This window comes from Agelaius tricolor, unplaced genomic scaffold, assembly GCF_023055355.1.
Source record: "Agelaius tricolor isolate 1412-34295 unplaced genomic scaffold, bAgeTri1.0.p SCAF_18, whole genome shotgun sequence".
NCBI lineage: Eukaryota > Metazoa > Chordata > Aves > Passeriformes > Icteridae > Agelaius > Agelaius tricolor.
Window position 1 is genome coordinate 17,727,177 of NW_027269278.1, and position 14,025 is coordinate 17,741,201.

Here is a 14,025-nt window from a genome sequence, read left to right on the forward strand (position 1 = left end):
TGTCCCTCTGTCTCTCTGTCCCCTGGTCCCTCAGTCTCTCCGTCCCCCGGTCCCTCTGTCCCTCCGCCTCCGGCGCGGCCGCTCCGGGGCCAGCGCAGAGCCCGCCCCGTGTCAGGCACGGCAGCAGCGCAGCTCCCGCGGCTCCGGGCACGATTGTGCTCTGCTGCTGCTGCTCTTCTGCTGCTGCTGCTGCTGCTGCTCTGCTGCTGCTCTGCTGCTGCTCTGCTGCTGCCGCTGGCAGCGGCCCCGCCGGGCAGTGCCGGAGCGCGGAGCAGCCCCGTGCGGTGACTGCGCTGCCCCGGGTGCCCGGAGAGCCCCGTGCGGTGACTGCGCTGCCCCGGGTGCCCGGGCCGGGCGGGCTCTCCGTGCCGGGGCTGCGGCTCCCCGGGACCATGAATTCCCCTGCTCGCACTGCCCGCGGCTCTGCAGCCACTTCGCGGGTCCAGAGATGACTTTGAGCTGACTCGCCGAGGGACGCGACCCCAGCCTGCTATGGAGGATGAATCTTAAGATGAATACCTACTTTGGCGATACTTCCAATACATCAATACCGGGATATTTCAAAGGCTCTGCACTAAATTATGGCAATTTTTCTGCAAACAACTCCAACGAGACGGGAAGCGACCTGGATTCACCTGCCCTGGCCACCAGCAGGGCGATCATTGTGGGGCTGATCCTCGGTGCCTTTATTCTCTTTGCTATCATAGGTAATATCCTGGTAATTCTCTCAGTGGCTTGCAACAAACATTTAAGAATCCCTACGAACTATTTCATCATTAACCTGGCCATAGCAGACCTGCTGCTGAGTTTCACTGTCCTGCCGTTCTCTGCCACGCTGGAAGTGCTTGGCTACTGGGTTTTGGGGAGGATATTCTGTGACATCTGGGCAGCAGTGGATGTGCTGTGCTGCACAGCCTCTATACTGAGCCTGTGTGCCATTTCCATCGACAGATACATCGGGGTCCGCTACTCCCTGCAGTACCCCACGCTGGTCACCAGGAGAAGGGCGATTTTAGCTCTCCTGGCTGTCTGGGTCCTGTCCATGGTGATTTCCATCGGGCCCCTGCTGGGCTGGAAGGAGCCGGCCCCGCAGGACGACAGGGAGTGCCGGATCACCGAGGAGCCTTTCTATGCCCTCTTCTCCTCCCTGGGCTCCTTTTACATCCCTTTAATCGTCATCCTCGTCATGTACTGCCGGGTCTACGTCGTGGCCAAGAGGACCACGAGGAACCTGGAAGCTGGGGTGATGAAGGAGATGTCCAACTCCAAGGAGCTGACCCTACGGATTCACTACAAGCACGTTCACGAGGACTCCTTGAACAACACCAAGTCCAAGGGCCACAACCCCAGGAACTCCTTAGCTTTCAAACTTTTAAAGTTCTCCAGAGAAAAGAAGGCGGCCAAGACGTTGGGAATCGTGGTTGGCATGTTTATCCTGTGCTGGCTCCCCTTCTTCATTGTCCTGCCACTGGGTGAGTTGGGGATGCAGGGAAAGGGATTGGGGTGGGTTGGCTGGATCCCACAGAAATATCTTGGAAAGGACACAGATGGATGAGAAGGAGATTCTGTTGGGAGAGCTGCAGTGAGCAGATGAAAGGAAGGGAATGAAAGGAAGGGAACTCCCAATGTGCAAAGAGTCAGGCTGGAACTTTGGGAAGTGTGCAGCTGCACGAAGCTGCTCAGCCGCAGTCCTTAGGGCCCATGTCGCCCCAGGGGACAATTTCTCCAGGGTTCATATCTTAAATCTTCCTTTGTGTTGTTCATTTGAATTGAATTAGGTGTCAGAAACGTTACCAAAATGCTTTACCCCAAATCCCAGATGAGACCAGAGAGCTGCAGCCCTGCAATGTTGGGGGTTCAGGTCAGGTCTGCCCCAGGTTTGGGATATAACACAATCAGATTTTGGCATTTTAAGGTGCCCTCACTGGAAATGAACTCAGTTAATTGTGAGGGGCAAAACTCCCCTGAGCTTTGGGAGGCTGAAAAGTTCTGGTTGTGAGTTCAAGCATTACTGATCAAATCCCAAAAGCAAAGGAGATCCCACAGATCCCAAGGAAGGTGCTCGTTGGGGTCACCAGCTCTCGTTTTGGACACTGTCATGGGAGCTTTTGGCAGCCACTTTGTTCACTTTCAGCTTTAAAATACTGTTCAAGCATTGGCACAGCCTTAACACATTGCTCAGCGTGCCCAAAGCTGTGAAATGTTCTTGTATTGTTTTTAATATTAGCACAACCTCTGAAGGGGAGTATCTCAAGATATTCAATTACTGAACTCTCAGAAATATCTGTCCAAAATTCATTGCTCTGAGACAATCTGGCAGCCTAATTATGGAAAGAGGTGGATAGAGAAAGGAGAGAAAAAGCCTTTATTAATGTTCTGCATTTGTGTTTACTTAGTTACCCAACCAAAACATTTCTGATTGAGTAGTAAGTGAATATTTATAGAGATTGTTGTAGAAAACTAAACAGAGTTCAGCAGCCTGGTCCTGGTGAATTATAAGTAGTTTATAAGTATATATATTATATATATATAAAAGTAATTATAGTATTATAAAACTATAATCTCTGTGTATCATCAAGAATCTTTATTGCTTCAGCTACTGCAGGGCAACCTTGTCATCTCTAGTTTCTTATACTGAATTTTAAAATCTTTATGACTCAAAACTTGCATAAAGGTCACGTTAAGGATGTGAAAAATTCCAGACAGAAGGAAAACCATGAGTAAAGTTCTCTTTGGCTACTGAAGTTTAAGTCCTTGTGCTGGCTCTTAGACTAAGTTTGTAACATAAAACAAGCAAAAATACCCAGCTGTGGATAGAAATGTATTTGACCATATGTAGCAGTATGAGATTAGTAGCAGTAGGTCATGATCCCCTGATAAAGCAGATGCCCTCCTTGATTTTGAGTTATTAAATGAAAAAAAGCAGCTGTGAACACAGCAGCTCGTGTGGGTGGGTGGCAGGAGCCAGGACTGACACCCTCACCCAGCCCAGCAAGAACACAGACAGGAGCAAAGGGAGCCACCAAGCAGCTCCCAGTTATTGACACTCAATAACTCAACTGTCAGCTTTCCCTTTGAGGAGAGACTCAAATCTCCTGGGCTCCATGGGAGGTTTAGTGAGAGGCTGTTAAACCACCTGAGGGAGGATTGATTGCTTGCCAGGACGTGATTTTATCTATGTCCTGTGTAAGCTGTGCCAAGGCAGCAGAGGGGGACAGGCTGGAGCCTCCAGCACAGCACCAGGGCTGGGGGACAAAGCCAGAGCTGGGGACAAACACAAAGTTGGAGACAAACCCAAAATTGGGGACAAACCAGCGCTGGGGACAAGACCAGAGCTGGGGAGCCCAGCCCAGGGCTGTGACCCCAACACCCCAGTGAGGGGCCACTGGCAGCCCAGATCCGAGGGCAGGAGGAGCTGCAGGGCTGAGCTCTTGGCAGTGCCACAAAACTGCTGCAGTCCCATTTCTGTCAGAAACCCCCTGCCTGGAAAAGGGGGACGGGGGGCTCCACATCACCCCACCCAGGATCCAAATGCATTTCCACAGTGGCTGTTTTCCCTTGGTTTGGCTGCCTAGGAATAGGCTGGGTTTATCCCTTGTGCCTGATTTTTCTTTTTAAATTTCTGATGCAGCACTGTCCAACCCCTGTATTTTTATCTCTATGTATCAGTGCAGAGCCAATTGAGGATGTCAGGCATGATTCAAGCATTGCTCACTAGGACAGGTGGGAAAAGTCAGTTCCCTGACATGCACAGTGCAGCTGCTCTCAACTGCAGCAGAGGGGAAAGAATTCCTAAGTGAGCTCCACTCTTCATAGCAGGAACCTCTTGCTTGGTGTCTTGAAGGCACAAAATTCAGTGAAATGATATTAAAAACCCTTGAGGGAGCACCCAGTGGTATGAAATCAATTCCTGGGATAGGCCAAGTGTAGAATCCAAAAGGTGCTGATGTTTTCCAAGCTCTCCCTGGGCCCCTGGGCTGTCCAGCTGAGCCAGCTCCCCTTGCTGCCAGGACAGGCCTCTCCCTCAGCTTCTCCTTCTCACAGCTCCTGTTTGCCCCAGTGACCCAAATCACAGCCTCACATCTGCATCCTTGCTATTTCTGTTGCTATTTCTCTGCTCCCTGTTCCCCCCAGTAACTCCATGACTCTGCAGGAGGGTGTTGGCAAAGCAGCTCTGGATTTCTGTGGATCCAAGCACAAAACATCTGCCAAGCTGGTAAATGTTATTTCTGCAGCACCACAGCCCCAGGTCTGAACAAATCTACTTAGATCTAGTGGAGTTTCTTTGGTATTCTTAGCAATTCCTTGAGTTTACCAGGCAAAATTATTCTTCTTCCAGTCTGGCATTTCAATTTATTCCACAGCTCCCCGTTTGATATTCCAGCCCAGAGTTACTCCATCAGGTGGCAGCTGTGCCTGGGAGCAGCTGTGGTGCTGAAAGCAGGCAGATTGCTTGGAAAAATGAAAAGAAATTATATCAATGCTTCCAGAGCATTTTTCAAGCAAAAATCCCAAGGAAATCTCTGTATCCAGTGCAGATGGGAATTGCAGCCTTGACAGCACAGGCACTGAGCAGCATTAAATTCTCAGCACTGAGTTACCCCCAGTCAGGTCTGGGGCTCTGAGCTGTGCTGCCTTCAGCACCTGGGGATGCAGACCTGGGGTCAGAGAGAACTGTGTGAGAAATTTGGGTTATTCCTGTATTGGATATTCTTTCCAGACACCAATGAAGCTGCAGAACATCCTGGCTGCACATTTATAAAAGCCCCCTGCCTGTGCAAACAGTCACCCTGCCACTCAACATTGTTTGTGATTCACCATAAAAAATAAACTAAATACATTTGTGTCTTTGAGACAACTTCTTGGGCCATAAATTCAGTGACTCAGCTTCGAGGAGTAAATATCTTGTTTCTTTAAAATAAATGTTTATTTTCATCCCTTTCATACAAATTCTTCCTCAGGCAGCATGACTACATTAAATATTCATTGCTGATAAATGATGAGTAAAAGAGATTCTTTTTATTTAAAGGCTAGAGCCCTGCAGAACTAAGGTAACACTCATTAAAACTTCCTCCTTTAAACAATGGAGGGACCAATTTTATGTCAATACCTTTGTTTAAAACATAAATATAAAATGATGGATTGTATAAGGAGAGGTTTAGTGTCACTCCTGTAAATTGAGATATCAGAGCAGACTTCCCAGTCTTCTCCCAGACATTCCCAGAGGGAAAACTCACCAGGCACTTAACCAGGGCACTTCCCCAGGCTGCTGCATCATTCCAGTGGAGATCAGAGCAGGATCCACTGCCCAGTTCAGAGCCTGCTCCCACAGATCCTGCAAAGAAAAATAAACCACTTGGAACTGAACAGACATGGGAGAGGTCCCAAGAGCCCCAGGAGGAAGATACACCTGGTGGGACTGACTGTGGACCAGGAATCTCTCTGTAAGTAATGAAAAAGAACATAAAATGTTCTGCATGTTGAAGGTCAGCCAACATGAAATTATTCCTAAAATAAAATGCTGTTTAAGTACAGAATGTAGATTTATGTTATGTCAGGCCAACCTCTGAGATACCAAATGAGGCCCCCTGGTTTCCATGGGAAACCCTTCCAGGCTTCAGGTCTGGTGCTGGCAGTGCCACTGGGCTCTGTCCCTGCAGGGCTTTAGGCCTGGCTCATCTTCACCTCATTTGCCTCCTCTGCCCCTCCCCGAGCAGTCCAGCTCTCTCCAATCGATGACCTCCAGTTAATAGTTACAGAATTCAGATAAATTAAGGAGATGTGGCAATCTGGCAGGTCAGTCCTGGTGCAAAGTTCAGGAACTGGACAATCAAACATCTGAGGGCATTCACTGAGCAGCACAGAGTGTTTTGGCACGTGGGGAGCAGCAGATTACTTTGGGATGATTTCTTTTCCTACTGAAACAGCCTCCCTTAAGCCCTGGTTTAAGCCTTTGCTTTGCAAAGGGGATCAGTTACCAGTCACTTACAGATGTCTGGGGTTTGGGACAAAGTTGTTATCAAAGGAGGGGAAACTGCACAAATTCCTGGGTAATTCCTCTGCAGGCTTTGGATTTGTTTGTCAGAGGAACAAAGGGAAATCCTACAGTGGTCAGTGTCACAGAAATAAATATACAGAGCAATGCAGAAAAAACCACAGAGAAATCACCCAGTGCTGGGCTGACTCTTCAGCCCCAGGGACGGCAGCAGCTCCTGGGCCAGGAGGGCAAAGAGATCCAAGGAAAAAATGTCAGGACTGATGCAGTGAGAGGAAATCAAAGGCAGGAGGGGAGGGAGTCTCAGAGGAAATGTTGTTTTTAGGAGGGCAGTTGGATGTGAGGGGTTTGCAAACACTTGAGGAGCTGCTCAGGCTGGGGGGCACAGGAGCAGCACTGAGGAAAGGGACACAAATCCAGGTGGTCCTAAAGCACCTGAGGCCAGAGCTCAGGGTTCCAGGTGCTTCAGATGAGATACAGCCAGGACCAAAGAGCCAGGAGGTTTCCACATCTTTGCTAAAACAATCCTGGGTGACCCACTGCAAGGTTTGGAGCAGTTTTATTGAGCTTCCAGGTGAGCCCCAGGAACTGGAAAGCAAGAACCACCCATCTCTGAGGGGCCAGAGACAAAACCTGTGCTGGAATTCATGCAGCACCTCTGTAACAGTGCTCAGCCCCATGCTGGAGCCATTTCCTGCCAGCCTTGGCAGGACAGATTGGCTCAGCTGTCAGGCAGAACCAAGGAGGAGAAAACACCAGAGCATGTTCAGTCATTGCAGATATTTAAGTACAATACATGAAATGTCAGCAGACCCAGATGAGCTTTTCTAGACTCCCTCAATCAGCTAATCCCTTGCAAAACAAGGATAATCTTGGCTCCTGAGCTGTCTACTCAGGAGCTGCTGGAGTCTGTAACTCTTTTGAACGAAATAATAACAACAATAATGCAGTGTTTGTGTCCCTGTGCACTGCCAGCTTTAGAGACTGAACAAGATTCTGACCAAAACTGATCTTGGTTTATCACATTTGTCTGAGGGCGGCACAGTTTAAACACAGGTGAGTTCCCTCAGTGGTGTAAGTCACAAAGCTGGGCTGGGCTCAGAGAGGGTGCCCAGGGCAGTAATTCTGTGTTTAAACCCAAGGCACTGCCCCTTCAGAAATCAAATGGAGCTGCTGTGCCTTGCACCTGCTTGTAATGCAGGGAGCTGGAGCAGCTCTGGGGTTCAGGAAAACATCTCATGCCTATCTGTACTCCTTGAAGTGCTGGTTTCATTTTGGCCACTCCAGATAAATTTCTATTTTCAGAGCCTTTCAAAAGCTCTCAGATTTGAGTCATTGTGAATGAAGTTCATGCTGTTCTCACTGCAGTGATTTGCTCATCTGAAATATGAGGCATCTGCTACAGGTTGTCAGTCCTAGGACATAAATTCCTCACAACCAGGACATTTGGAGTTCTCAGCAACCTGGGATGGTGGAAGGTGTCCCTGTCCATGGCAGGGGCTGGGACTGGATGAGCTTTGAGGTCCCTTTAAACCAAATCATTCCATGATTCCAGGAAGGTATCACTGCTCTGAGAATGACACCTGCCAAACTTGGAGCCCCATCAGATTTGTATGCTACCCATTGCTACTTATAATTCATCCACTTTCCCTTTCATTTTCCTTATTGAATTTGATTCTGCTTATTTTGGATGCTCTCTGTGTTTCTCAAGATCATTTTTCACTATTTTCCAGCTGTTTTCCCTGTAATCCTAATCCTCTTCTCCAGCAGCCTCCCAGCTTGACCAACCCTTAGTTTTATAACCATCCTCTCCACTTCATCATCTAGTGTTTGTAAACTTCTACTGTTTGGGGTTTTTTCCCTATATTAAATAAGTCCAGGGGAATGTAAACAAACACTGGATGCTGGAAGGGAAGAAATCAAGAGCTTTAGAAATCCAATTAGCTCTAAAACCTTGGCATGCTGGCTTGGCTGAGCCCGTGGTGTGAAGGGCTGCAGGAAGCTTAAACAAAAGGCAACCACATCCTTTCAGTACATTCTAAACTCACAACAGCTCTCTCAGGGGCAGATCATTGCTCCTGCAGGGAGGATTGTGCTGCCTGTGCACACAGGGGAGGTAACTCAGCCATCAGCAGCTTCCAGGAGCTGTGGCCCCTGCAGGAGCCACAGGGGAACACGGAGGTTCCCAGCCTGGAAAGCCTCGTGCTGGTCACAGCACAGATCTGATCAAGCCCTTTTCCCAGGGAAAGCTCCACCATAAAGCAGATTCCTTGCACAGCAAAGCTCATTTCTGCACAAGCTGACTCCTGGGGGACAGATGGAGATGGGGGTTGATGTTGGGGAAGTTTCCTGTGTCCCCTGTCTCAGGACTCAGCTGTCACCATTTGGTGCTTTGCAACGCTTTCCCTCAGCAGAGCAGTTTTTAAAACCTTGGCATTTTCTCTTGAAGAGCTCAGATTTAACTCCAGTCAGAATGGCTCCAATCTGCACCAAAATGGAATCTCTGAAAGATTGGCCCTTGGGTTGCCTTCCAAGGATACCTTTACCCAGTCACTGTTTGCCAATTCTCCCTCTCTGTTTTATGATGTGCAGACAAGGAGGTTTGGAAACACTTCATTTTCAACCTGTTATCAATAGAGAGAAGCAGTTTCATGTCTTGTGGCTCTTTAATCTTCAGACAATGACAAAGGCATGCAGGATCTCCAGTTTCCCAGCTGGAATATCCAGTGGCACACAGCAAAGCCCTTACATGACTCTGTTGCACCATTGTATTGCAGTAAATCCAGATGTTGTACTTGTTCCAGGAAACTGGAAAGGAGCTCAACACACTCCCCCCTAGGTGTGTTTTCATCTCAGCAAAACTGCTTTTAGAAGATTTTGAAATGCAATTCCTTGTAAGGCACAGAAAACAGGACCTGACAGCCCCAAATTCATCCCTAGTGACTTGTCCTTAAATCCAGGGAATCCACAGTACTCCTCCCCAGTTATTATCTAATCTAAGGATCAAATTCTGAGCAGAACTGATCATTCTATGAGTAATTTATTATACTTCATTGATATCAAACCCACAATGCATTAAAAATGAATGTTTAATTGAAACCTCCTTCAGTGAAGAGTTTTCCTTAATTAAGAGTGCACCAATTAAGCCACTCCAGAAGATTTTGCTGCTGCCCACCCTGGTATTTTAAGGACTTTCCCCAGGTCCACTGAAGTCCTTATGAGCCTTTTCAAAGGGTTTCAAGGACTTCCCTGACTCCAGTGGACTCTGAATTTTAATGTCTCAGTGGTGCTCTGCCTCCATATTCTGCAGAAATGTGAGCAGAATTAATACAGCAAATTGTTTCCCATAGTGTTCCCTAATTTCATTGAGGAGACTTGACTGACTTTCTCTGTAATAAAACATTCATTACAAAGAACCAGTCAGAGCCTAAATGAAATTAGTTCTTCCTAAATAAAATACTTCTTAATTCCTTTTTATGATACTGCCTCAGTGTATCTCCAAGCTCAACAGCTCCATCAAGCCTGGGGACTGTGGGCAAAAAACTGATCCCTCCAAACAGATCCAGAGGATTTTCTGAAATGTTTCCTGCTCTCCACTTGTGCTTTGCAAAACCTTGTTGGTGCCAGTGGTGCAGTGGGAGGGAGATTGTGGCTGTGATTAATGAATCACAGGGTTAGTGCCAAGAAATAAAAGTGAGCAGAAAATGCACATTCCTTGGAGTGAGGCTGTAAAACACCAGGAGAGCAATCACTTGGAGCAGGGAAATCCCTCTGGCCACCCCACAGGGAATAAATCACTGAGGAGACAACCACATGCAAATTTGCCAGGCATTTTAAAGAGCAATTTAAACCAGCACAGGGCAATATTTAATCTCCTTATCAGGCTGCAGTGGGGAAGTGATTGGAGATTAGAGCAGGAAATACCAGTCTGATGTTCAGGTGTGTCCAGCAGGCTTTGCTTTAGCATTTTATCAAGGCATCAAAACAGCCCACACTTGTTTGCTCCTGACAGGTTAATGCAGCTAAATAAAAGGTATTGTAGGTAATTAAAATAAATAAACAAAATTTAAGATCAGCGTTTAGCTACAATAATAGAAAGGTTTTGAAACTAAGAAATTCAAGAAGAAGTTTTTGTGTGATATAGGTGAAAGAGGCACAGCTCATTTATCTGCATTGGTTCCCAGTTTTCATCTGTAGACTTTCACTCATTTTATCTGGCCTGTAAATTCCATATTTATTTTTTTATTTTATTTATAGCATTTTCTCTGTCCACATTTAATCTGATTAAAAATATTTAAATTTGGTAGAGGAATATCTTACAGATTTTCAGCTGTTACAGTATCAGAGAAAGGCAGACCTTTCAATCCACCTCTGTGGATTCTGTGGAGAAAAAATAGAGACTCCTTAACCACTTCATAAGGTTTGCTGGACTTTAAGAGCTAAAAATCCTTTCTATTTTAAAGGAATTCCAGAAAACAAATTAAGAATTTCATCAGTGTGAGCTCCAAAAAGTTCCTTTTCCATTATGGTGCTTTGTAGCTATTTTGTAAAGCCACAGAGCTTCTCTTTTCCCTAAACTGAAGGGAAATATCAGCAATTATCACTTACAAAATAAACCCTGCAAAGGCTTTGCAGCTGAGCATGGAGAAGATTCAGCAGCATCCTCCTCATCTTGGCTGCAGTTATAAACTTAGATCAGCTTTTCCTAGGGCTTTATAAGAATGCAATGGCTCATTCCATGGAATCCCAGGAGTTGTCACTGGATCCCTCACCTGAGACATCCAGGAGACACAGTTTTGGGAGCTGCAGTGATTTGGTGCATGCTGGAAAATTTTCAAATGCATTTCATGGTTCCTCTGCAGTTTGACATGCTGTGCTCTGTAATTCCTGCAGCCCCCATCAGGATGGAGGCAGGACCTGCAGGACCTGCAGGATCTGCAGCAGCTGCACAGAAAAGGCTCTGCCAAACCCTGCAGAACATTGCCAGCAGCACAGCCCTGAGGGGCAGGGGCTCACCCTACAGGAGTCCTGTAAAACCCTGAGGGGCAGAGTCCTGAGGAAATCCCTTTAAACTTTCCATTCAACCCTGAGCTCCTCAGCTCCAGGGCAGAGCCAGCCCTGGCACCATTCCCAAACTCTGCCAGGATAAAATCTGGGAGCCACAGGACCCTCCATGCAGAGCGTGCAGCCCAGCCCTGGCACCATTCCCAAACCCTGCCAGGATAAAATCTGGGATGTGGAGCCACAGGACCCTCCATGCAGGGTGTGCAGCCCAGCCCTGGCACCATTCCCAAACTGCCAGGATAAAATCTGGGCTCTGGAGCCACAGGACCCTCCATGCAGAGCGTGCAGCCCAGCCCTGGCACCATTCCCAAACCCTGCCAGGATAAAATCTGGGATCTGGCTGCACAGGACCCTCCATGCAGGGTGTGCAGCCCAGCCCTGGCACCATTCCCAAACCCTGCCAGGATAAAATCTGGGATCTGGCTGCACAGGACCCTCCATGCAGGGCGTGCAGCCCAGCCCTGGCACCATTCCCAAACTGCCAGGATAAAATCTGGGATCTGGAGCCACAGGACCCTCCATGCAGGGTGTGCAGCCCAGCCCTGGCCCCACACACGCTGTGCTGGCTGTGCTGGCACCCCAGAGCTGTTACCCAGCAGCAGAGGAAGTGCTCTTGCATAGTTTTGAGGCCCCAGGCACGACCTCTGCGTTGCTGTGAGATGGGAACAGTGCCCAGAATCACATCCCTCCCCTCCTGACAGCCACCACTGACTCAGCTGCTTTCACAGCCCAGCTAATCCGAAACCACTCCAGAGGAAAAGGTTCCTTCCCAGCCAGGCTGGGCTGTCAGCTTCCATTTGAAAGGCTCTGCAAACCCAACTCCAGTTCCTGACAGAGGAATTCTCTCCTGGATCCCCCCTCCTTGGTCACTTGGGGCAGACACAGAAGTGTTTTCCCAGAGGGATACCAGATCCAGCTCTGTTTGCCATAAAAACCTCATACATTCCTTTCTCCAGCCCCATTTGCTAAATTTAGCTGATAATTACCACTGAAAGTACAGGAAGTGGATTCCCCAGTGTGAGCTTTTCATTTGGGCGGCCTCGACAGGGAAATTGTTTGGTTGTGAAGGGAAGGGGAAGTGTTCACAGAATGACCTCTTGCTTTGGGTGACACCATTTTTATGAATGCCTGAGATGTGGGAAGTTCCCCAATTAACTTCAGGTTTCAGGAAGTTTGTACTTTCACAGTAGCCTGGATAAATGGAGGGGCATTCAGGAGCTGCCAGAGGATGTATTAGAAGTTTTAAGGGTGTCTGGAAATGCTCTTTTTGAGGGGCCTGCAAACACTTTTCTTTAAAAATGACCTTTGAAAGTTCTTTGAAGAAGGCACAGCCTTATTTCTTGTGTGCCTCATGCAATAGCCTGGGTAAGGGAGGTTTGGTCTGTCCCTGGGATCAGGAGATGTTCCTGCAGCAGGTGTGGGCCTAGAAACACAAGGACTGCTTCTTATTTTTTAATCCTTTTTCAATGATGTTCTCCTTTAGCTTTCAGATGGGAAACATTTCCTTATCAGCTTTAAAAATAACATTTTAGTACCCGAAGACCAACACTGAAAGCAACATGCATAGGAGAGTTTTAAAGCACAGATTGTAACAGTGATCTGATGAACACGTTCCCTTCCTAAAGGCAGCCCAACCCCTTATCTCAGATATTCTCTGCTTGTTTTCCCTGGACAGGATCCCTGTTTTCGGCTCTGAAGCCCCCTGAGACGATCTTCAAGGTGATTTTTTGGCTCGGCTACTTCAACAGCTGCTTGAATCCCATCATCTACCCCTGCTCCAGCAAGGAGTTCAAGAGAGCTTTCATCCAGATCCTGAGGTGCCAGTGCCACCGGCGCAAGCAGCTGGGCTGGTGGCCCTACAGCTACCGAACGTGGAACCGCTGCTCCCTGGAGCACGGAGCCCGCAGGGACTCGCTGGAGGACAGCGGCAGCTTCCTGAGCGGCAGCCAGAGGACTTTATCCTCGGCATCGCCCAGCCCCGGCTACGTGAGCAGGATCAGCCAGCCGCAGCTGGAGCTGTGCACGCTGCCCCAGTGCAGGAACTGCAGCTCCCTGCTCAGCCCGGCCCGGGAGAGCGGCGGGCAGCAGGGCCACTGCCAGTTCTTCACCTTCCAGCTGCTGCCCGAGCGCAACGGGCACGGCCCCGGCTCAGGGCAGGAGCCCCCGGGCACGCCCTGAGCGGGCACTGCCCGCGGGGAACCGGCGGCTCCGGGCGCTCCGGACACTGCCCTGCCCCACGCCTGGACCCTGCTGGTTCTCAGGGGAGGGACAGGAGGGACGGGGACAGGAGCCTTCGTGCCACAGCAGTGCCCGGGAGCAGGGACTGCCCAGGTCCCCGGGAATTCCCAGAAAAACTACTGAGGGCAGGGAGGGTGCAATGCCCAGGGAAGGGCACAAGGGACTCCTCAGGTGGCCTGGGAGAGCTGAAGAGCCAGAGACAGCTGTGTGGAGAGAGGGTGAAATGGGGTGGGGAGGGATGGATGGATGGATGATGGATGGATGATGGATGGATGGATGGATGGATGGATGGATGGATGGATGATGGATGATGGATGGATGATGGATGGATGATGGATGGATGGATGGATGGATGGATGGATGGATGATGGATGGATGGATGGATGGATGATGGATGGATGGATGATGGATGATGGATGGATGATGGATGGATGGATGATGGATGATGGATGGATGGATGATGGATGGATGATGGATGGATGGATGGATGGATGGATGGATGGATGGATGATGGATGATGGATGGATGATGGATGGATGATGGATGGATGGATGGATGGATGGATGGATGGATGATGGATGGATGGATGGATGGATGATGGATGGATGGATGGATGGATGGATGAAGGGATGGATGGATGAAGGGATGGATGGATGATGGATGGATGGATGGATTATGGATGGATGGATGGATGGATGGATGGATGGATGGATGGATGATGGATGGGT

At 48.7% G+C, this 14,025-nt stretch overlaps 1 protein-coding gene across 1 annotated transcript; it reads left to right on the plus strand.

Annotated features, from left to right (window-relative positions):
- Positions 1 to 499: 499 nt before the first annotated feature.
- Positions 500 to 13,871, plus strand: ADRA1B (adrenoceptor alpha 1B). Its single transcript, XM_071443640.1, has 2 exons — positions 500 to 1,472; positions 12,735 to 13,871. The coding sequence occupies exons 1-2, from the start codon at positions 500 to 502 to the stop codon at positions 13,235 to 13,237; spliced, it is 1,476 nt and encodes a 491-aa protein (XP_071299741.1). The 3' UTR covers positions 13,238 to 13,871.
- Positions 13,872 to 14,025: the final 154 nt, after the last annotated feature.

Excerpts from the sequence above, each read along its gene's own strand:
- ADRA1B (XM_071443640.1), top strand. The coding sequence starts at position 500 with ATGAATCTTAAGATGAATACCTACTTTGGCGATACTTCCAATACATCA. Across the intron at positions 1,473-12,734 it reads CTTCATTGTCCTGCCACTGG|GATCCCTGTTTTCGGCTCTG; the intron begins GTGAGTTGGGGA and ends TTCCCTGGACAG.